This window comes from Salvelinus sp. IW2-2015, linkage group LG23, assembly GCF_002910315.2.
Source record: "Salvelinus sp. IW2-2015 linkage group LG23, ASM291031v2, whole genome shotgun sequence".
NCBI lineage: Eukaryota > Metazoa > Chordata > Actinopteri > Salmoniformes > Salmonidae > Salvelinus > Salvelinus sp. IW2-2015.
In genome coordinates, this window is record NC_036863.1 from 17,764,226 (window position 1) to 17,786,376 (window position 22,151).

At 44.8% G+C, this 22,151-nt stretch overlaps 3 protein-coding genes and 1 long non-coding RNA gene across 10 annotated transcripts in view; 3 read left to right on the forward strand and 1 right to left on the reverse strand.

Moving 5' to 3' along the window:
- LOC111950642 (ubiquitin carboxyl-terminal hydrolase 28) overlaps window positions 1-15,266 on the forward strand; it is a 36,449-nt gene extending 21,183 nt beyond the window's left edge. For 6 of the 7 annotated variants that reach the window (XM_023968395.2, XM_023968398.2, XM_023968397.2 and 3 more), the window contains exons 17-26: window positions 1,756-2,058; window positions 2,413-2,567; window positions 6,235-6,540; window positions 6,843-6,938; window positions 8,092-8,270; window positions 8,500-8,578; window positions 10,452-10,531; window positions 10,674-10,797; window positions 11,623-11,821; window positions 14,546-15,266. In XM_023968395.2, the coding sequence (XP_023824163.1) occupies window positions 1,756-2,058; window positions 2,413-2,567; window positions 6,235-6,540; window positions 6,843-6,938; window positions 8,092-8,270; window positions 8,500-8,578; window positions 10,452-10,531; window positions 10,674-10,797; window positions 11,623-11,821; window positions 14,546-14,721 (1,697 nt within the window). In that variant the 3' untranslated portion in view covers window positions 14,722-15,266. The remainder of the gene's footprint in view (window positions 1-1,755; window positions 2,059-2,412; window positions 2,568-6,234; window positions 6,541-6,842; window positions 6,939-8,091; window positions 8,271-8,499; window positions 8,579-10,451; window positions 10,532-10,673; window positions 10,798-11,622; window positions 11,822-14,545) is intronic. The other variant, XM_023968396.2, reaches the window with a different exon arrangement.
- Window positions 15,267-15,446: 180 nt separating this feature from the next.
- On the forward strand, window positions 15,447-19,820 carry LOC111950186 (G protein-activated inward rectifier potassium channel 3). The gene is made up of 4 exons (XM_023967596.2): window positions 15,447-15,967; window positions 17,089-17,345; window positions 17,502-18,711; window positions 18,892-19,820. Exons 2-4 carry the CDS (start codon window positions 17,166-17,168, stop codon window positions 19,080-19,082), a joined length of 1,581 nt encoding a protein of 526 aa, XP_023823364.1. The 5' UTR covers window positions 15,447-15,967; window positions 17,089-17,165; the 3' UTR covers window positions 19,083-19,820.
- A 273-nt stretch (window positions 19,821-20,093) lies between these two features.
- The window catches only part of LOC111950453 (centromere/kinetochore protein zw10 homolog), a 17,197-nt gene continuing 15,139 nt past the window's right edge, over window positions 20,094-22,151 (forward strand). The window contains exons 1-2 of the mRNA XM_023968048.2: window positions 20,094-20,414; window positions 21,213-21,235. Of these exons, the coding sequence (XP_023823816.1) occupies window positions 20,318-20,414; window positions 21,213-21,235 (120 nt within the window). The 5' untranslated portion in view covers window positions 20,094-20,317. The remainder of the gene's footprint in view (window positions 20,415-21,212; window positions 21,236-22,151) is intronic.
- On the reverse strand, window positions 20,472-22,034 carry LOC139022883 (uncharacterized). The gene is made up of 2 exons (XR_011473950.1): window positions 21,997-22,034; window positions 20,472-21,963 (listed from the first exon to the last, which is right to left on the reverse strand). It is a non-coding gene; the product is annotated as an uncharacterized lncRNA (long non-coding RNA).

Genomic DNA, 22,151 nt, shown 5'->3' on the forward strand with positions numbered 1-22,151 from the left:
TGTGGCGGGCCGGGCGCAGTGCACGCTGACCAGGTCGCTAGGTGTACGGTGTTTCCTCCGACACATTGGTGCGGCTGGCTTCCGGGTTGGATGTGCGTTGTGTCAAGAAGCAGTGCGGCTTGGTTGGGTTGTGTTTCGGAGGACGCATGGCTCTCGGCCTTCGCCTCTCCCGAGTCCGTACGGGAGTTACAGCGATGAGACAAGACAGTAGACACTACCAATTGGATACCACGAAATTGGGGAGAAAAAGGATAAACATTTTTTTTTATTCCATGGACCAAAAACACATCAGCTAAATTAATTTGGACTGCCTGCTGGCACTGTCCAGCGAGCAGCGAGCATATATACAAAAGTATGTGAACACTCCTTCAAATGAGTGGATTCGGCTATTTCAGCCACACCCGTTGCTGACAGGTGTATAAAATTGAGGCACACAGCCATGCAATCTCCATTGACAAACATTGGCAGTAGAATGGCCTTACTGAACAGCTCAGTGACTTTCAAAGTGGCACCGTCATAGGATGCCAACTTTCCAATAAGTCAGTTCGTCAAATGTATGCACTGCTAGAGCTGCCCCCGGTCAACTGTAAGTGCTGTTATGAAGAGGAAACATCTAGGAGAAACAACGGCTCAGCTGAGAAGTGGTAGGCCACACAAGCTCACAGAACGGGACCGCCGAGTGCTGAAGTGCGTATCACGTATAAATCGTATGTCCTCGGTTGCGACACTTACTACCGAGTTCCAAACTGCCTCTGGAAGCAACGTCAGCACAAGAACTGTTCGTCGGGAGCTTCATGAAATGGGTTTCCATGGCCGGGCAACCGCACACAAGCCTAAGATCACCATGCGCAATGCCAAGCATCAGCTGGAGTGGTGTAAAGCTCGCAGCCATTGGACTCTGGAGCAGTGGAAACGTATTCTCTGGAGTGAGGAATTACGCTTCACTATCTGGTAGTCCAACGGACGAATCTGGGTTTGGCGGATGCCAGGAGACCTCTACCTGTCCCAATGGATAGTGCCAACTGTAAAGTTTGGTGGAGGAGGTATAATGGTCTGGGGCTGTTTGTCATGGTTCTTGCTAGGCCCCTTAGGCATACAATGACATTCTAGACAATTCTGTACTTCCAACTTTCTGGAAACAGTTTGGGGAAGGCCCTTTCCTGTTTCAGGATGACAATCTCCCCGTGCACAAAGCGAGGTCCATACAGAAATGGTTTGTCAAGATCGGTGTGGAAGAACTTGACTGGCCTGCACAAAGCCATGACCTCAACCCCATCAAACACTTTGGGATGAATTGGAACGCCGACTGCGAGCCAGGCCTCATCGCCCAACATCAGTGCCTGACCTCACAAATGCTCTTGTGGCTGAATGGAAGCAAGTCCACGCAGCAATGTTCCAACATCTAGTGGAAAGCCTTCCCAGAAGAGTGGAGGCTGTTATAGTAGCAAAGGGGGTACCAACTCCATATTAATGCCCGTGATTTTGGAATGAGATGTTCGACGAGCAGGTGTCCACATACTTTTGGTCATATTGTGTATACCTGCTATATCTGTCAACACTGTAACTGCTTCTCTTGATCTATACATAAATAGATTAATATATTCATGGCCTGACCAGGTGTTAGTTTTTTTTAGACCTGACAGGTTTATCTACATAATGTTTTTCACTGTTTGCTGCTTAGCAGTTTAGGTTACTATTGACTGTTATCAGTTAGCTCATTGTGATTTGTTATATTTATGATATTTATGTCAACAGAGGACACAGATGACGAGACAGGCCAGGTCATGCGGGCCATGGACTCCCTGCCACCCATCCTCAGGCAATACGTGCGCGAGGACAACCGCTGGTTCCAGCAGGAGCTCAAGGAGTGGGAAGACCAGTTCTGCCAGCAGCCACAGGAGGAGCCGGTCTCTCCCACAGCAGCCGTCACCTCCACTCGTGCTCCCAGTAAAGACGACCCAGCAAAACCAGTCCCCCAATCTGGCGCAGCCCAGGAACCCACTGGAGAACAGGAACATGTGGCAGAATCGGTTGTTATACCAGCTGTGGAATCTGGCGGTTGGTCTGGACATTAATGTATATGTCGGGGTTACACCATTCTGGTCTTTGAGGGTGGCTGTGTATACTGGTTTTCATCCTTGTCTTTTAGTCGGATACTAAATTATACGGTCACCACATTTGGCTAAGCACTATTGTCTCTGTCTGCCGATGGTGAGGAATCAGTTTCCCTCTCCATAAAATTGATCAAGTTAATTAAATTAAATTGTTAAATTAGCACTAGTGAAAAATGTTAACCAGCAGGACTGCAGGATCCTTAATGACTGGAGTTATACCACCTGCTCTATACAGTCTCTAAGATCTGAATTCTGACTATAGTTGCTTGTTCAACTCATGGTCCTTGTCCTGTTTCAGAGCCAGTCCCAACAAGCCAGCCCCAGTCCCCAGTCCATGTGTCACCGGAGAGTGCTGGCAGCAGCCCAGAGGAGAGCGACCACCAGGCTGTCTCTGTCACGCCAGAGCCCTGCCAACATACCAGTGAGGACGAGGAGGAGCAGCAACACTGTCAGGTGGGCAGGGTGAAAAGAGGGGTCTGGGGTTGTCATATGAGCACCCATTGAATAAATGTAATATACTCTATCTAGGCCACATACACAAATATACCTAGGCCTATATCTCTTACTTCCCTGTTGCATAGTGATAGCTGCTGCTACTGAATGTTTTGGGTGTGACATTAGGGTGACCCATGGGTTCAGTGTGAGATAAACAACATATAAAAAAGAAAAGGGTAGGCCTCCCGAGTGGAGCAGTGGTCTAAGACACTGCATCACAGTTGCTACAGTAGCTGTGCTACTAGAGATCCTGGTTTGAGTCCAGGCTCTGTTGCAGCCGTCCGCGACCGGGATACCCATGGGGCGACACACAATTGGCCCAGCATCGTCCGGGTTAGGGGAGGGTTTGGCCGGCAGGGATGTCCTTGTCCCATCGCACTCTAGCGACTCCTGTGGCGGGCCGGGTACATGCATGCTGACACGGTCACCAGGTGTACAGTGTTTCCTCCGACACATTGGAGGGGTTAAGCAGGCATTCTGTCAAGAAGCAGTGTGGCTTGGTTAGGGCGTGTTTCGGAGGACGCACGGCTCTCGACCTTCGCCTCTCCTGAGTCCGTATGGGAGTTGCAGCGAAGAGACAAAACTGTAATTACCAATTGAATACCACGAAATTGGGGAGAAAAAGGGGTTTATTTGTTGTCTTTATTTTAGACAGTGGCTATGTGTAGTCCAAAGGCAACTGTGTTTACCACTCGGCCAACCAAGTTTTAACGTGAGATTTCACGTGTGAGCTTAATTTTTGTTTTAATATGTCATTTCATACTAGTTGTGTTTGGACAAAGCTACTCTTGTTAATATACTAGTATTTTTTGTATTTTTTCAACTATTTAGCCAAAGCCCCTTTCCCCACATACCACACCCCCCTCCCTGAAGGCGATAAGGCCCTAACAGCCAGTCACTGGACACCCTCCCCCCGCCATCCCAGCAGCATTCCGCATAGTCAGTCCTCAGCTAACTGGTTTATCACTGGGGGATGTTGGGGTGACTCTGTCAAGAGGTTCAGGAGCTGTGACCAGTGACAGGCCTGGTTTTAAATAGAACATGAGCTTTTTATATCCCTTACTGTACTTTACGGTTGGTTAGTTGGAGAGAGTTCTGGTGTGTTCCAGCGACAAGTCGTAGGTTAGTTGCTTGCTCGAACTGATGCTTGTTTTCAGGCCTGTGTAATGTTTTGACAATGCTTCTGTGAATGCTGATGACGTGGCTTTTGACAACATTGAGTGATGAAAGAATCTTGTGAATGTGCATGAAATGTAGGCATATTACCTGTTGACGAGGTTCCGTTGTGATATATCAGTTACTCTTTGTTGTCAGTCTGATAGTAGTATCTGACTGTTAGGTCTAGATTTGACATGCCTTACTCTTAATTTAACTGTAATCGGGTTTTTGTCACATATTCCATTGCTTGCTGGACAGACTACCGTGCCTGGGGAAACGGCAAACTTTAATCATAAATGGTGTACATGCGACCTCTAGTGGTCAATGCATATAGTCCTGAATGAATCCCAATGTAGTGAATCGTTTTGTTTATGGACCTTCATGCACAGTAAATGTACATTTTACAACTCAGTTTATCAATCGAAAGAGGATCCAGTTAGAATTTTTTTTTTTTTCAATTATACACTGCTCAAAAAAATAAAGGTAACACTTAAACAACACAATGTAACTCCAAGTCAATCACACTTCTGTGAAATCAAACTGTCCACTTAGGAAGCAACACTGATTGACAATAAATTTCACATGCTGTTGTGCAAATGGAATAGACAACAGGTGGAAATTATAGGCAATTAGCAAGACACCCCCAATAAAGGAGTGGTTCTTCAGGTGGTGACCACAGACCACTTCTCAGTTACTATGCTTCCTGGCTGATGTTTTGGTCACTTTTGAATGCTGGCGGTGCTTTCACTCTAGTGGTAGCATGAGACGGAGTCTACAACCRACACAAGTGGCTCAGGTAGTGCAGCTCATCCAGGATGGCACATCAATGCGAGCTGTGGCAAGAAGGTTTGCTGTGTCTGTCAGCGTAGTGTCCAGAGCATGGAGGCGCTACCAGGAGACAGGCCGGTACATCAGGAGACGTGGAGGAGGCCGTAGGAGGGCAACAACCCAGCAGCAGGACCGCTACCTCCGCCTTTGTGCAAGGAGGAGCACTGCCAGAGCCCTGCAAAATGACCTCCAGCAGGCCACAAATGTGCATGTGTCAGCATATGGTCTCACAAGGGGTCTGAGGATCTCATCTCGGTACCTAACGGCAGTCAGGCTACCTCTGGCGAGCACATGGAGGGCTGTGCGGCCCCACAAAGAAATGCCACCCCACACCATGACTGACCCACTGCCAAACCGGTCATGCTGGAGGATGTTGAAGGCAGCAGAACGTTCTCCACGGCGTCTCCAGACTCTGTCACGTCTGTCACATGTGCGTGTGAATCTGCTTTCATCTGTGAAGAGCACAGTGGCGAATTTGCCAATCTTGGTGTTCTCTGGCAAATGCCAAACGTCCTGCACGGTGTTGGGCTGTAAGCACAACCCCCACCTGTGGACGTCGGGCCCTCATACCACCCTCATGGAGTCTGTTTCTGACCGTTTGAGCAGACACATGCACATTTGTGGCCTGCTGGAGGTCATTTTGCAGGGCTCTGGCAGTGCTCCTCCTTGCACAAAGGCGGAGGTAGCGGTCCTGCTGCTGGGTTGTTGCCCTCCTACGGCCTCCTCCACGTCTCCTGATGTACTGGCCTGTCTCCTGGTAGCGCCTCCATGCTCTGGACACTACGCTGACAGACACAGGAAACCTTCTTGCCACAGCTCGCATTGATGTGCCATCCTGGATGAGCTGCACTACCTGAGCCACTTGTGTGGGTTGTAGACTCCGTCTCATGCTACCACTAGAGTGAAAGCACCGCCAGCATTCAAAAGTGACCAAAACATCAGCCAGGAAGCATAGGAACTGAGAAGTGGTCTGTGGTCACCACCTGCAGAACCACTCCTTTATTGGGGGTGTCTTGCTAATTGCCTATAATTTCCACCTTTTGTCTATTCCATTTGCACAACAGCATGTGAAATTTATTGTCAATCAGTGTTGCTTCCTAAGTGGACAGTTTGATTTCACAGAAGTGTGATTGACTTGGAGTTACATTGTGTTGTTTAAGTGTTCCCTTTATTTTTTTGAGCAGTGTATATGCTGTAATTAAGAGTGTGCAACGCTGCCATCAAGGCAAAGGGTGGCTACTTTGAAGAATCTCAAATATAAAATATATTTTGATTTGTTTAACACTTTTTTGGTTACTACATGTTTCCATATGTGTTATTTCATAGTTATGATGTCTTCACTAGTATTCTACTGTACAATGTAGAAAATAGTAAAAATAAAGAAAAACCCATGAATGAGTCGGTGTTCTAAAACCTTTGACTGGTTGTGTGTGTGTGTGTGTGTATATATACTTTCCTGAACCAATACTTGCACTTGACTCCCCCCCCCCCTTCTAGCTTTATTGACAAAAAATGCCCTTTCTATGCCTGTGATTGTTCCCTCCTAGCCATCTTAAGATTAATGCACTAACTGTAAATTGCTCTGGATAAGAGCGTCTGCTAAATGACTAAAACGTTCATGTCAACTTCATATCCCCAGCAGCTCCCCCCACCTCAGTCTCCGAGCCCTGCAGCAGAGATGAGTGGCCAGGCCCAGACTGCAGCTGTGACCCCTGACCCCTCCACAGACGTCACCACTGAGACAGACAGCGAGACTGGGTTCAGAGAGGCAGTGGCGGAAGCTGCAGCAGCGCCTGACACCCAGGCAGACGACGAGGATGATCAGGACGCCCCGGCGCCGACCAGAAGCAGGCAGCAGCAACCAGAGAATGTGGTGTCGGAGGTGGAGATCCCCAACGTGGGCAGGATCCTGGTCCGGGCCGACACTGACGGCTACAATGAAGAGGTAGAGAGCCGCTACTAACTTTATTTAACTTACATGAATAAATACAAATTAATAATAATAAATTGAGAGCATGCTGTTCCATGTTACATGGACTTCTATTGGTTTTTGGTTAGAAAATCGTTTAGATACATTTTGGGCAATGATAGTCTTTGGCTGTTGCTTCAAATATGACTATTATAGCTTGCATATATTCAATGAATGGAGACCGCATACATGGATCGCTGAAAGGTGCGTTGCTGCTATAGGAGTTTGTTTGTGTGTGGACTTGCTCTAATTCTTTGTCCTTCTCTGTGGTGTTTAAGATGATGCTAACTCCTGCCATGCAGGGCATCATTATGGCCATAGCCAAAGCCAGACAGGTGTTCGACAAGGACGGCCCTGAGGCTGGCCTCATCAAGGTAAAGTAGGCTGTATCCTTAGTACTCGCTCATTATCATCTCGCTAGTCTATGTCCTTCTACAATGTTATACATGTAAACATTTTGTCTTTCTCCTCTTGTTGAGGTATATGCACATACATAAATGGGAGAGGTAGAGTCTTGGCAGACTTGCGCCATAGGTATTGTTTTCCATAACCGCTCACACTCAGCCGGCTACTTTTTTTCACTTCATAACTTAACTAGGCTTCTTTAATTTAAAAGTTTAAATTCGCTAGTCAGAAAAGTCTGTATAGCCCTCTCCCTCTAGAAAGAACAATATGCATCTTCTTTGTCATCTATTGAGTCACCCAAGTCATAGACTGTTCTCTCTGCTACCGCACGGGAAGCGGTACCCGGAGCTTCAAGTCTAGGACCAAAAGGCTCCTTAACAGCTTCTACCCCCAAGCCATAAGACTGCTGAACAATTAATCAAATGGCCACCAGGACTGAAACCCTACCAACTGTGTGACTCAAACATTCTGCCCCCTCCCCTGACAATCCCACCCACAGTGATTGATTGATTGACAGGCCAAACTGTTAAAGGGATAGTTCACCCATTACAAAATGACATATTGGTTTCCTTTCCCTAAGTGTCCACAGCATCGGAGTCAATAAAATACATAATTTGAAGAACAAACATCGTTGTGGCAATTCATATCTAGCAGTAAAGCTGTCAATCTCAAGAGAAGACCGGTTTAATGTTAAAGGGTATCTAACTTGGAAAATTGTCCTGATTATATAGGCCTAGGCCTAGACGATATCCACAACAAGTAGCAACACACTGAATTCATACATTTTAAGTAATTTTTATTGTAAAGTCATAGAAAGCTACTCAGGTTGTTAAAGTAAATTCACGCTGGTGTGCTCCCCCGGACTCCACTTGCCCGGAATTCCCTGGCTGGCTACTTTTTTCTAATTGTCTGGCTACTCCATGTACTTATTAAAACCACTTGTTAGAAAAAGTATACTGTTGGGACCTCACACTCCAATCAAGGAGGAGGAAATTAAGATATCATTCACTCTTGTACAGTTTTTTGTAGGATGTTATTTGTACCACACACCTCAGTACCCGACAAAGAGCACACAGACACACAGACACACACCTCTAACATCCCTCACACCCCTCTCCCCAGGCGTTCCAGGAGGAGTACTCCCGTCTGTTTGAGTTGTCTCAGGAGGAGACCACTGCCCAGCAGGACCCGCGCCTGCACCATGCCCTGGTCTACTTCTTCCAGAACCAGGCGCCCAGTCGCGTCATAGAGAGGACCCTGCTGGAGGGCTTCACCGACCGCAACCTCAGCTTCGACGACAGGTCAGTCAGCACAACTTTCTGACATACATTGAAATGTATATTTAAAAACTTCAAATGTGTTCATGTTTTGTCATTTCATTGTAAATGTACTTGCTGCTTTTCTTACAATGATTTGTTGAATAATTAAAAATAATTGATCATCAACATTGTCATCAAGTTGACAGTATTATTCATAGGTATATTGCTGTGGAGCAAATCATCCCTTCCTGTGTCATCACTTCCTGTGTAGGTCCATTAGTATCATGAGAGAGGCCCGTGCCAAACTACGCCTCATCAAGCCAGAGGATATGGATATGGAGGAATATATGGTATGTGTCAATAGTTACGTTTCCCTTAGCCAATCCAGAATCAACCGACAGCGGCATAACTAAGCTAGCTTGTACTGAAGGTTGATCTGATGGTCTAATGAAAGCATAGTAAACTTATTTTCAAACAACCTTTACTGCCAATCCTTTCTTTATTCTCGATTTGGAAGGCACCTGTGTCTTCTAAACGCCTGTTCCCAGTTGCAGGTGGAACTCGGATAACGACACTCTTAGAAATAAGGGTTCCAAAACGGTTCTTTGGCTGTCCCCATAGGAGAACCCTTTTTGGTTCCATGCAGAACCCTTTTTGGTTCCATGCAGAACCCTTTTTTGGTTCCATGCAGAACCTTTTTTGGTTCCATGTAGAATCCTCTATAGAAAAGGCTCTGCATGGAACCCAAAAGGGTTCTACCTGGAACCAAAAGGGTTCTTCAAATGGTTCTCCTATGGGGACAGCCGAAGAACCCTTTTAGGTTCTATATAGCAGCTTTTCTTCTAAGAGTGTAGAGGAATATATATTGTACCAAGTGAGAAATGCCTCTGGCATGTGTGTAGATCTTTGTTTGCGTTGTTGGAATCGCACTGTGTGGCGCGCTGTCATCTTCTATGGCCGTGGCGCTTAGAAATGACTACTTTCAGCAAAGATAATGGGAAATATCGGTCAGCTAAAACGGCGAAGGAACTCCTCACTCTGTGCAAAAAGTGGATTTAATATTTTTTTTATCTGGTTATTGGAGTTCATAATTATTTGCCAATTGGCAGCCAGGCACCGATCATGTCACCAGCATACAAACTTTTACTCACATAAAAATTGTTGGATGGAAACATGGTTACAGAGTATGAATGATTATTACCTCTAAACTCTGATTTTCCACCATTTTGGCCTCACTGACAAGCAGTTTGTTCCACCAATCATAAAGAATCCAAGACAATCAGTGATTAATGGTGCCCTTGTGTCATTTCACATGAGGACAATTTGAGCAAAACTGAATAAAAATGCTTATTTATATTGAACACAAATATAAACGTAACATGTAAAGTGTTGGTCCCATATTTCATGAGCTGAAATAAACGATTCCAGAAATTGTCCATACGCACAAAAAGCTTATTTCTCTCAAATTTTGAGCGCAAATGTGTTTAGATCACGGTTAGTGAGCATTTCTCCTTTGCCAAGATAATCCATCCACCTAACAGGTGTGGCATATCAAGAAGCTAATTAAACAGCATGAACATTACACAGGTGCACCTTGTCCTGGGAACAATAAAAGGCCACTCTAAAATGTGTAGTTTTGTAACACAACACAATACCACAGATGTGATGCTGACTGCAGGAATATCCACCAGAGCTGTTGCCAGATAATTTATTCATTTCTCTACCATAAGTCGCCTCCAACGTCATTTTAGAGAATTTGGCAGTACTTCCAACTCTTCACAACCACAGACCACTTGTAACCACGCCAGCCCAGGTTCTCCACATCCGGCTTCTTCACCTGTGGGATCATCTGAGGGGGTGCTGAGGCATATTTCTGTCTGTAATAAAGCCCTTTTGTGTGGAAAACCTCATTCTGATTGGCTGGGCCTAGCTCCCCCGTGGGTGGTCCTATGCCCTCCCAGGCCCACCCATGGCTGCACCCTTGCCCAATCATGTGAAATTCATAGATTAGGGACTAATTCATTTATTTCAATTGATCGATTTCCTTATATGAACTGTAACTCAGTAAAATTTTAGAATTTGTTGCATTACACAAGCATTGATGAATGATGGAAGGAGCCAGGTACTGTATATTATCTACACCGAAACTCTAGGTAGACATTTTTCTCCATTGGAAACCAGCCCAAACTTGAATTGAATGTGTCTGTGTGCTCTTCTCCTCAGCAATGGCATGATGACTACAGCCTATTCCGGACAGTGTTTGTCTACCTGCTGACGGGCCTGGAACAGTACCAGCATGGAAAGTAAGTGTTGTCATGGCAACTGGGGCCCTGCCCCTACATGATCAGCCTATATGGTGGTTTGAGTGAGTGGGCTGACTGTCTTATGTGATGTCATCAGTGGGCTGACGTGTCATGACGTAATATCATCATTGTGTTCCACCAGGGTGCGCGAGGCGCTGAATTACCTCAACCACGCCTACAAAGACAACGCCATGCTACTGAGGAGAGGGGAGAAGAGAGGGATGGAGCAGTCGCTTATTGCATTTTACAGGAGGAGGTGTCTCAAAGTGAGTGCTACTGATGATACAGATGCTCACTTTGAAAGTTTAAAAAATATTTTGGACATGAGACTGATGTTGTCAGTTGGGAATATAGAATTATGTATATTATAGGTAATATATAATATATAATGTATATTAAATGTTAATAATATAGGGAATAATAAGCTAAACTTCAGTGTGAGTAAAAAAATTCATAGGGCTGGAGTTAAATAGCCCTGCTATATAGTATAATAAAACTTTATGCGTGTATAGACTACTTATCTCAAGACTAATAATTCACATTTCCTGTTCTGCAGGGTTATTTCCCTTCTGTAGCAAACTGGCTCAAATTAAGATCCTACACCTGTATGCAGATGACACCATCTATAGCACTGCTCCCACACTAGATGAGGCATTTCTCAAATTGCAGGAAGCGTTTGTTGTCCAACATAACCTCTTTCAGTTCAAATTGATCTTAAATGCAGAGAACTAATGGAATTCTCCAGATCAAGAAAGCAACCCCCTTCTCTGCCTCAGTCACTTTGCAAAATGAACCAATAGAGGTGGTGTCATTATACAAGTACTTGGGATTTCACCTTGATGAAGCTCTGTATTTTAAGCCCCACATTCAACAGCTCACTAAAATTGTTGCATTTATTTAGGAACAAGTCTTGTTTTTCATTTCAAGCTAGAAAATACCTGGTTGCAGCCACTTTTTTGTGTTTGTTATGGGGTTAATTTGTACATGAATTCCCAAGGATCTTAACCGGAAAACACAAACTATCCAAAGAGACTCCATAGTGACACTGCACCTGCATATCCCCTGTTCTCCCCCTTCTGCCCCCTTCCTAGGAGATGAATGACAACGCGGCCACCCTGTTCAGGAGCGGCGAGGTGAGCGACATGGAGGAGGGCATGATCATCATGAACGAGGCGGTCATCCCCTGCATGCACCTGATGAGCCGGCCGGACATGGTCAGCCAGGAAGACCTGGACACCATGGAGGCTGTACGCAGCCACTGGTGCTCTTACCTGGGAGTAGACCTGGATGGTGAGGACAGGGGAAGAGGTTTTTACTGGGCTTTATCCAAGCTGTGTTAAATATATGCAAAGGTATGTGGACATCCCTTCAAATTAGTGGATTCGGCTATTTCAGCCACACCCGTTGCTGACAGGTGTATAAAATCGATTACAAAGCCATGCAATCGCCATAGACAAACATTGGCAGTAGAATGGCCTTACTGAAGAGCTCAATGACTTTCAACGTGGCACCATCATAGGATGCCATCTCTCCAACAAGTAAGTTTGTCACATTTCTGCCCTGCAAGAGCTGACCCAGTCAACTGTAAGTGCTGTTATTGGGAAATGGAAACGTCTAGGAGCAACAACGTCTCAGTCGCAAAGTGGTAGGCCACACAAGCTCACAGAACGGGACCGCCAAGTCCTGAAGAGGGTAGCGAGTGAAAGTCTGTCCTCGGTTACAACACTCACTACCGAGTTCAAAAACTGCCTCTGGAAGCAACGTCAGCACAAGAACTGTTCGTTGGGGGATTCATGAAATGGGTTTCCATGGCCGAGCAGCCGCACACATGCCTAGATCACCATGCGCAATGGCCAGCATTGGCAGGAGTGGTGTTAAAGCTTGCCACCATTGGACTCTGGAGCAGTGGAAACACATTCTCTGGAGTGATGAATCGAGCTTCACAATCTGGCAGTCCGACAGACGAATCTGGGTTTCGCGGATGCCAGGAGAACTCTATCTGCCCCAATGCATAGTGCCAGTTTGGTGGTGGAAGAATAATGGTCTGGACCTGTTTTTGATGGTTCGGGCTAGGCCCCTTAGTTCCAGTAAAGGGAACTCTTAACACTATTGCATACAATGACATTCTAGACGATTCTGTGCTTCCAACTTTGTGGCAACAGTTTGGGGAAGGCCCTTGCCTGTTTCAGCATGCCAATGCCCTAGTGCACAATGAGGTCCATACAGAATTAGTTTGTCGAGATCGGTGTGGAAGAACTTGACTGGCCTGCACAGATCCCTGACCTAAACCAATGTGTTAGCATGTACAGTTGAAGTCGGAAGTTTACATACACTTAGGTTGGAGTCATTAAAACTCGTTTTCAACCACCACACAAATTTCTTGTTAACAAACTATAGTTTTGGCAAGTCGGTTAGGACATCTACTTTGTGCATGACACAAGTAATTTTTCCAACAATTGTTTACAGACAGATTAATTCACTGTGTCACAATTCCAGTGCGTCAGAAGTTTACATACACTAAGTTGACTGTGCCTTTAAACAGCTTGGGAAATTCCAGAAAATTGTGTCATGGCTTTAAGAAGCTTCTGATAAGCTAATTGACATAATTTGAGTCAATTGGAGGTGGACCTGTGGATGTATTTCAAGGCCTACCTTCAAACTCAGTGCCTCTTTGCTTGACATCATGGGAAAATCAAAAGAAATCAGCCAAGACCTCAGAAAAAATAATTGTAGACCTCCACAAGTCTGGTTCATCCTTGGGAGCAATTTCCAAACACCTGAAGGTACCACATTCATCTGTACAAACAATAGTACGCAAGTATAAACACCATGGGACCACACAGTCATCATACCGCTCAGGAAGAAGACACGTTCTGTCTCCTAGAGATGAACGTACTTTGGTGCGAAAAGTGCAAATCAATCCCAGAACAACAGCAAAGGACCTTGTGAAGATGCTGGAGGAAACAGGTACAAAAGTATCTATTTCCACAGTAAAACGAGTCCTATATCGACATAACCTGAAAGGCCGCTCAGCAAGGAAGAAGCCACTGCTCCAAAACCGCCATAAATAAAGCCAAACTACAGTTTGCAACTGCACATGGGGACAAAGTTCGTACTTTTGGAGAAATGTCCTCTGGTCTGATGAAGCAAAAATAGAACTGTTTGGCCATAATGACCATCGTTATGTTTGGAGGAAAAAGGGGGAGGCTCACAAGCGGAAGAACACCATACCAACCGTGAAGCAAGGGGGTGGCAGCATCATGTTGTGGGGGTGCTTTGCTGCAGGAGGGACTGGTGCGCTTCACAAAATAGATGGCGTCATGAGGGAAGAAAATGATGTGGATATATTGAAACAACATCAAGACATCAGTCAGGAAGTTAAAGCTTGGTCGCAAATGGGTCTTCCAAATGGACAATGACCCCAAGCATACTTCCAAAGTTGCGGCAACATGGCTTAATGACAACAAAGTCAAGGTATTGGAGTGGCCATCACAAAGCCCTGACCTCAATCCAATAGAATATTTGTGTGCAGAACTGAAAAGCGTGTGCGAGCAAGGGTGCCTAAACCTGACTCAGTTACACCAGCTCTGTCAGGAGGAATGTGCCAAAATTCACCCAACTTATTGTGGGAAGCTTGTGGAAGGCTACCTGAAACGTTAAACAATATAAAGGCAATGCTACCAAATACTAATTGAGTGTATGTAAACTTCTGACCCACTGGGAATGTGATGAAAGAAATAAAAGCTGAAATAAATCATTCTCTCTACTACTATTATTCTGACATTTCACATTCTTAAAATAAAGTGGTGATCCTAACTGACCTAAGACAAGGAATTGTTCCTAGGATTAAATGTCAAGAATTGTGAACTGAGTTTAATGTATTTGGCTAAAGTGTATGTAAACGTTCGACTTCAACTGTATCTCTTACTCACCTGGCAGTCTTAACTGTATTTTACTCCTCTCATGGAAGCTCTAAGTCTTTCTCTCCCTCTCACCCCTTCCACTCCTTTTCAGACTCCCTACAGGAGAAGCTGGGTGAGTTTCTGCCCAGGGTTCTGGACTGCTCAACAGAGATGGTGGTTCTAAAAGATCCACCAACAGTGCGCTCCAAAGTGCCCCATGACCTGTGCAGCCGCCTGGCCGCCATCATGGAGTCTATCACCAACACCTCTGTGGTCGCCGTCAAGTAAGGTCAAGGGGTCAGAGGTCAGCTTCTGAGAATAAGTGTCAAGGCCCGTACGCCAGCCAACGGCCGCTAACGTTTTTATCCTGATGTAGAGTTGACAAACACTGGATTTTTGCCTAGTATTGCAAAGCAGTTTTTTATATTACTTTTTAATGTGCTTTTACCATATTTTTCTAAACTGGAAAATGTTGTAGATTCTGAGTGACTTGAGGCAGAGCGTATACGCTCATATGATACTCACAGAGACATCAAGGAGAGTTGGAGAGATTTCTTTATTATGCATTATTAAGGTATTAGTGCTTTGAACCTATGCAGGTGTGTTTTAAGAAAGTGAAAACACAGAAAGAGTATTTTTATAGTTTCTTAGATATTTTACATGTATCATGATGAATTAGGATTGCCGTGAGCGTAGAAATTCAGTTTCCTTTGTCCAAACCTATCTTGTTTTGTATTCTCTTGTTTATATATGTAAGCCTTTCCTTCCACTCCTCTGATTTCCACTTGTTGAAACCTGTATTGACGCTCAATAAACGTTCAAACTTTCTGTTATTTCTGTTGTTCTTTTCTCCTTGCTTTGCTCTCTAGTCTTCTTTTGTGTCTGTCCCCTTTTTTCAATCTATATTTCTGATATATTATGCAAACCTTTTTTCAATCTATATTTCTGATATATTATGCAAACCTTTTTTCAATCTATATTTCTGTCTTTCACCTTACAACACCCCTTGTCTCTCTCTCTCACACACACACACACACACACACACACACACACACACACACACACACACACACACACACACACACACACACACACACACACACACACACACACACACACACACACACACACACACACACACACACACACACAGAGAAAACAATATTGATTGTCCAACGACCAACTTAACATTTCTGTACTGTGCATTGTGTTTGTTGTTTATTTGTCACTTCCCATGGTGCCGTACTACTTCCTGTACAGCTCGCCAGCCCTGCTGACCCCATGAGAAGATAAACAGCTGACCTCCCTGTGTGAGCAGACGGAGGTGAGGGGGGAGTGTTGGACAGCCCCCTCTGGTCCGCAGCTGGACAGCAGGCATCCTGCCAGTTCGCCTTGACATCACTGGGAGAGAAACCACAGCACCAGCTTCACCACAAAAAGCCATCCCGCTTGTATTTATTTTTGATAGCTCCTTGTTATCTCTCCAGTGGAAGATGATCCCAAACTGAGAACAACTACTGGCATCTCTATTCAGGTATGGTTTAGTTTGTTGTCTTTCTTTTGGCAGTTAGTTATGATGACTCTCCTTAATGTACAGACATACATACCTCCATCCCTTACTTTCCCTCTCTGTTTGTGTTTGTATAGTTTCCCAGGTTGTTCTAGCACATTTCTTCTGGTGTTGGTCTGGTTATAAGGATGTTGTTTTAAGGTTGCAACTGAAAAAAGCAAAGAGTGAATTGTTTTACAATATTATGTAACTTTTAGGAATGGGCTACACATCTCAGAATTGGTGAAGCCCATCTGTGTAAAATCAACACATTTACAAAGAAGATGTTGTTCAACATTAGCTGCACATCAAACATGTATTATCACAACTATTCTACAGATAAGGTGTAATGAGATATCTCTAGTTTTTCCTGTACAGAAAAACATTTGGAGTGCAATTAGTACTGTTGATTACAATGCCTTGGGCAGTTCATGGTCTGCTGCACTCTGGAGTCAGAGTCGATATTGATGTGGTCCTGAAATCCTGCACGCAGCGCAGCACGTCTGCCGCTACGAGCTGTTTTTGCGGTCCAGTAGGGGAGATAGTGAGTGACAACACGAACAGAAACAGTGACAACAAGAAATCGAGATTTGCCCGGGGTTTATTTGGCCACATCTGGGCAAATCAATTATCTAAGCCCTCGTAAGTAAGAGTAAAACCGTAATCTCCTCAAATCCATCACCATGCGCCTTGGTTGTTACCAGATTAATTTAGAGGATCAATCGTAATCCCTATAGTTTAATTATATCCAGCAGAGACCGATGATATCACACGACGTAAGTCAGATTGGTACGATCTGAAAGTTGTTGGGGGCAGGGGAGGAGAGGGGGAGGAATGATGTAAGAATGTATCCTGAGGAGAGGGAACCATCTGTTGAAAGAACACCCTCAGCGTATCAGAGATCTGGCATACACCCACTGACCCACAGCTGGATTTAGCCTACTAACAATCCCTGAACTATGAAATATGACTGTCCATAATCAGAATATAAGGAGTTAAGTTCCACCAGTATTACTTGGTGGAAGAGTTTCATTTAGTCTCTTTCCTCTGTAGTGGTGGTTGATAATTGTGTGTCAACTCTCAATCGGATTCTATTGCTTCAACAGGAACAAGAAATCAACTTTCTGGGCCCTCGGTAGTTCAACTGCCACACAGAGCACAGGAATCTACAGTAGTCTTGTTGATGGCTTTCACCATGATGTGCAGCAGGGTGACATTACACGAGCCCCATAACGGTGACTACAGGAGTCCTACGAGAATTGACCCCCGCAGGAACTCAATTCCACCAGCACAGACTCTCACAGCCAAACACCTCCCTAGACCACCCCCAGAATCAACATGCTTCACCCCATATCCAAAGAGGGTACCTATTGCAGAGTCAATTTTGTTCATTTGTGTTTTGGGATATTGTTCAGTGGGTTGTGTTGACACTGGATACTGTTTCCAACACAAATACATTGTAGATCATGTATGTAATGTATGAGTCAGTCAATTAATTGTTCTAACATGTTTTTTTCAGGTTGCAGCAAAAACCAACATGGCTTTGACAATGCTCCACTCCACAAGGATCTCTCTCATCCCCAGCTCAAATAACAACAACTATGACAACTTCCCAGTTCTCTCACCCCAGCCAGCCCCCTCTGCATCCCCCCAGCCACAGCCCCAGAGCCCTGGCCCCCATCAGGTTGTTGCAGGATTGATCAGCCAGGAGGTAGACACCTGCCAGTACATCATCCCAACTGAGGAGCCAGCCACTTCTCACCGTGGACGCCACCTCAAGCGTTTCAGCTCCAGGTGGTACTCAGGCGCTCCCTTTGGTGGCCCCTTTGGTAGCACCCGTAGCTCCGCCCATGGCACAAGTGGTGAGAACAAGCCCCACAAGCCACACTGCAAACTCCTAGGTGACGAGAGGCCAAGTTATGGCACAGCCAACAAGCAGCGTCAGCGCTACGTCACCAAAGACGGGAAGTGTCGGGTCAACCTGGGCCCTATCGAGGACAAGAGCCGTTTCCTCTTGGACATCTTCACCACTCTGGTGGACTTGAAGTACCGTTGGTTCCTCTTTGTTTTCACCATGTGCTACGTTGTCACGTGGGTGGCCTTTGCCGAGATCTACTTCCTAGACGCCTGGCTGCGGGATGACGTGGCCCACGTCCACGACCCTCAATGGCAGCCGTGCTTCGAGAATGTGGACAGTTTCATCTCCGCCCTGCTTCTGTCGGTGGAGAGCCAGAGGACCATTGGCTATGGCTCCAGATTGGTGACGGCCAACTGCATGGAGGGTGTGGTTCTCCTCATGGCCCAGTCTATCATTGGCTCCATCATCGATGCCCTCATGGTTGGCTGTATGTTCGTCAAGATCTCCCGGCCTCAGAAAAGAGCCCAGACTCTGATCTTCAGCAAGCACTGTGTCATATCGGAGCGCGATGAGAAACTCTGCCTCCTCTTCCGCATCGGAGACCTGAGGGCGAGTCACATGGTGGACGCCAAGATACGAGCCAAGTTGATCAAGTCCAGACAGACCAAGGAAGGGGAGTTCATACCACTGGAGCAGTCAGAGATCAACCTGGGCTACGATACCGGAGGAGACAGGCTCCTGTTGGTCGAGCCACAGACCATCACACATGTCATCAACGAGAGCAGCCCCTTCTGGGAAATAGGGGCTGAGCGTCTGACAAGGGAGAGATTTGAGATCATCATCATTCTGGAGGGAATCGTGGAGGCGTCAGGTTGGTTAGCTTTGAATGTTAGAATGTGACCTCAAATTATATCTAAAATCATTAGAAAAAAATGTAATGCCATCATGTCTGTGACTGTAGCATAAGAGATAGATATGTAAAGATTAAACGTCTCATAAATGCCTTGCTGTGCAAAATGTGGGGAAAAATGTGGTCTCTTCTGTGTTGTAGGTATGATATGCCAAGCCAGAACCTCCTACACTGAGGACGAGATTCTGTGGGGCCACCGATTTGAATCCTGCATGTCTCTGGAAAAGGGGTCTTACCGGGTGGACCGTGGTGCATTTGACAAAACCTTCACAGTACAAACCCCCACCCTTAGTGCTAAAGAGAAGAGTGATGAAAAAGAAGTCCTCTTTTAGATAATAGAACTGTACTATTCACACTGAGCAAACAGCCCTTGTATTAATAGAATTTAAAGGCCAAGTTCCCTGTGAATGCCCTTAGTTCCCTGCCCTCCCTGAGACAAACTTTCCTGTTGTCTCTAATATTGTGGACAAACATTCTTCAAAAGAGTAAGACTTATACATTCGCATGATAATCTACACCCTCAACCAGAATTTGAACTGTGTTTACAGGGACAGCATTCATGTGGGTGATTTACACAGAAGTTAGTGTAGTAATGAGTATGCAGACATGACTCCGTGCTTTGTTAGATTACAATACTGTTTATGTGTCTGTGTGTCTAGTGTATAGTTCATAATGGATAGTTGTAGTTCATTATGCATACATTTGTAAACTGCTACCTCCCAAATCATAGAAATATGGAGCCAATCATTATAGGTGTTGAAACTGCTTCCCTCTTGTTTTTGTCAGGATTTTTGTTGTTTTGAAAGGTTAAATCTGTAGTCTGTTTTAAATCACAATGTCACATGTATTTCATAGTGATTGTGAATTCATGATGATGTAGTGATAAGGCCATAATGTTTCAAAATGTGATACATTTGAATGATGTCAGTGTTCAGCTGTTATATTTACTCTGTCCCTGATGTAAATGTATTACACATATCCGTCCTCTACAGTGCCTTAAAGTGTCCTCCACCAGTTTTCTAATATGGTTGCCTTTTGACATATTAAACTTTGATTTTTTTTCCTGACAAGTCATGACATTTGTCCCTCAAAAAGGGAATAATTATTTATAGGTTCCCCCTCAGTCTATCCAATATTTTTGGGGGGAAATACATCAAACACTGATTTAATCACATAAATGTTCCTCTCATTGACAGACTACAACTCTACTGCTAATATATACTGCAGTTGCTGATTTGTTAATAGAATAGACGATAATAGATTATTTATTGTCCATTTGGTTCGAAGGTAAAGTCGTCTTCTGCCTATTCCCCAACACTCCCAGACATACACAGTTGAGAGGCTGTAGGGAGAAGGCAGACTCCAAGATATTTAGTCCTTTCAGTATTACTTATTTTTATTGCTTCTGTTTTGTTCAGTATTTCTCACTTTTAAATCGCAAATCTGGCCTAGGCGTGGACAGAGTCTTGGGCATAGTGGAACTTTGCTTTTGATTGGTTTATGTGAGTTGGCTTCTTCAGCCTGCACAGTGCCTGAAGGGTTTTGGTGCTGCTAGCTAGTTAGTCAGATGTTCTCCAAATCAAACATGGCGTCTTTCGTGACAGAAGTCCTTGCTAGTTCTGGTAAACTTGAAAAAGAAGACCTCGCTGCTAAAATTAGCAAGTGTTGATAAAACGTTTACTGGAGACAGGAGACCAAGTGGAGACATAGGACGAGGTGGATACTTTTATAATAAGGCCGTTTTATTAAAGTGTAAAGATATCAGGCAAAAACGTGCACGGCCCCTTTCTGTCAGATTCTTATGAAATCGTCGGAGAAGAGGCCGCTCTAAACAGTACATTCAAATTATATAGGCAACTAGCAAAGTAGGTGGTCTTGTCGTCTGGCCTTCCTCTTGGTCAATCTTGGTCGTGAGTGGTCCTGTTCGGACCAGGTGTCGACGTTCCATTGGCTCTTGACATAGTTCTTTGTCTTGAGTCACACCCTTGGAAAGAATGTGTATGTCTAAATGATGTTTCAGGGGCCTGTCCTGAGTGGGGTGTGTGTGTGTCTGAGGTTAGTATCTAATGAGATCGGCATGTGCCTAAGGACAAAGAGGGGGGGCATTTTGTACAAAGGATAGCCTATGTTGGAATGTTGTTATACTAGTCTCCAGTATCTATTTCAATTTCTTACAAATCCCCCTCTTCACGTCTTCTAGACGTGATAAACTAGATAAAATTTGTCAGAAGACAAATTTTTGATTCCCCTCTTCACGTCTCACAAGAGACGTGACATAAAAATATCTTAGTCCTCAAATAGATAGACAGGTCCAGCTTCCCCATCATCAAGCAATGGGAACATTTGGGCCCTTTCCTGATTAGGGTCTATGGCGGCAGTGATAACACGACTAGCAAGCGTGCGCACACATGGAATGCAACAGCACCCACAAAGTACAAGAATACCTGCAAATACGGAAATAGATACTAGGATAGAGGAAACCAGCGTCTTATATTACCAAAAGCATCCATCCATGAGTCCCACATATAAGTGTCCACTCCAGAATGCTGTTTCATCTTACCATTAAGGGTACGAAGTCCCTCCAATGCTACAGTCAGACTCCCATCTGTAGCTGTGTTATTGGGAATGAAAGTACAACACTGTTCACCAAACATGGTACAGACCCCCCCGTTCTGCCAATAAACATCTCCACCCGATTCTATTTGAAATGCCATCAAGGATGTAGCTGCCAATTGTCCATGGACCGCCTCAAAGCCTTGTTGATTCCAATTACCCAGTTTCTGGATATTAAAATGAATGTAGTTAATTCTGCCCACATTTTTATTAACCGTACACCACCAACAGACAGAAGATTCAAACCCAGCTGTCACTTAGTCCACCAGTTTATATTCATCTGGACCCCTAGGGACACCAATAGCATCAATGTAAGTTGAGTCGTAAATGAGCAAGGACCAAAAGGAGTCCACTCCAATAACTACACCTGGAGTGGCCAACCACACATTAGTAACCAAAAAACGAGAATATGTTAACCCTCAGGTCCATCCCTCTATACAACCTGTACCAGGTGGGCTCGTCGCCACCCGGGAACTTCAAACCTTCACAACAGGGAGGACAAACATCACTTTTATTCATTCAACAACATCAACTACAGCAAACCAAGGGTCCTCCTCTGTCAGCCCACTCTCCTGCGGAAGCTTGTTTTCGTATCAGCCTCTCCAACTGGAGCATCAAGCAACGGCATCATACCAGAGGCCCCTTACACATCTGTAACAAACTTCTTCAACAAGGTATGATAAGGCAATACAGAAATGAAAAAAACAACTATTGTCAGAAATCCAGTAATCATCATTGCAGTGTACTTACCAAAAACAACCACCCAGCCAGGGGCGGAACAGTTGTGT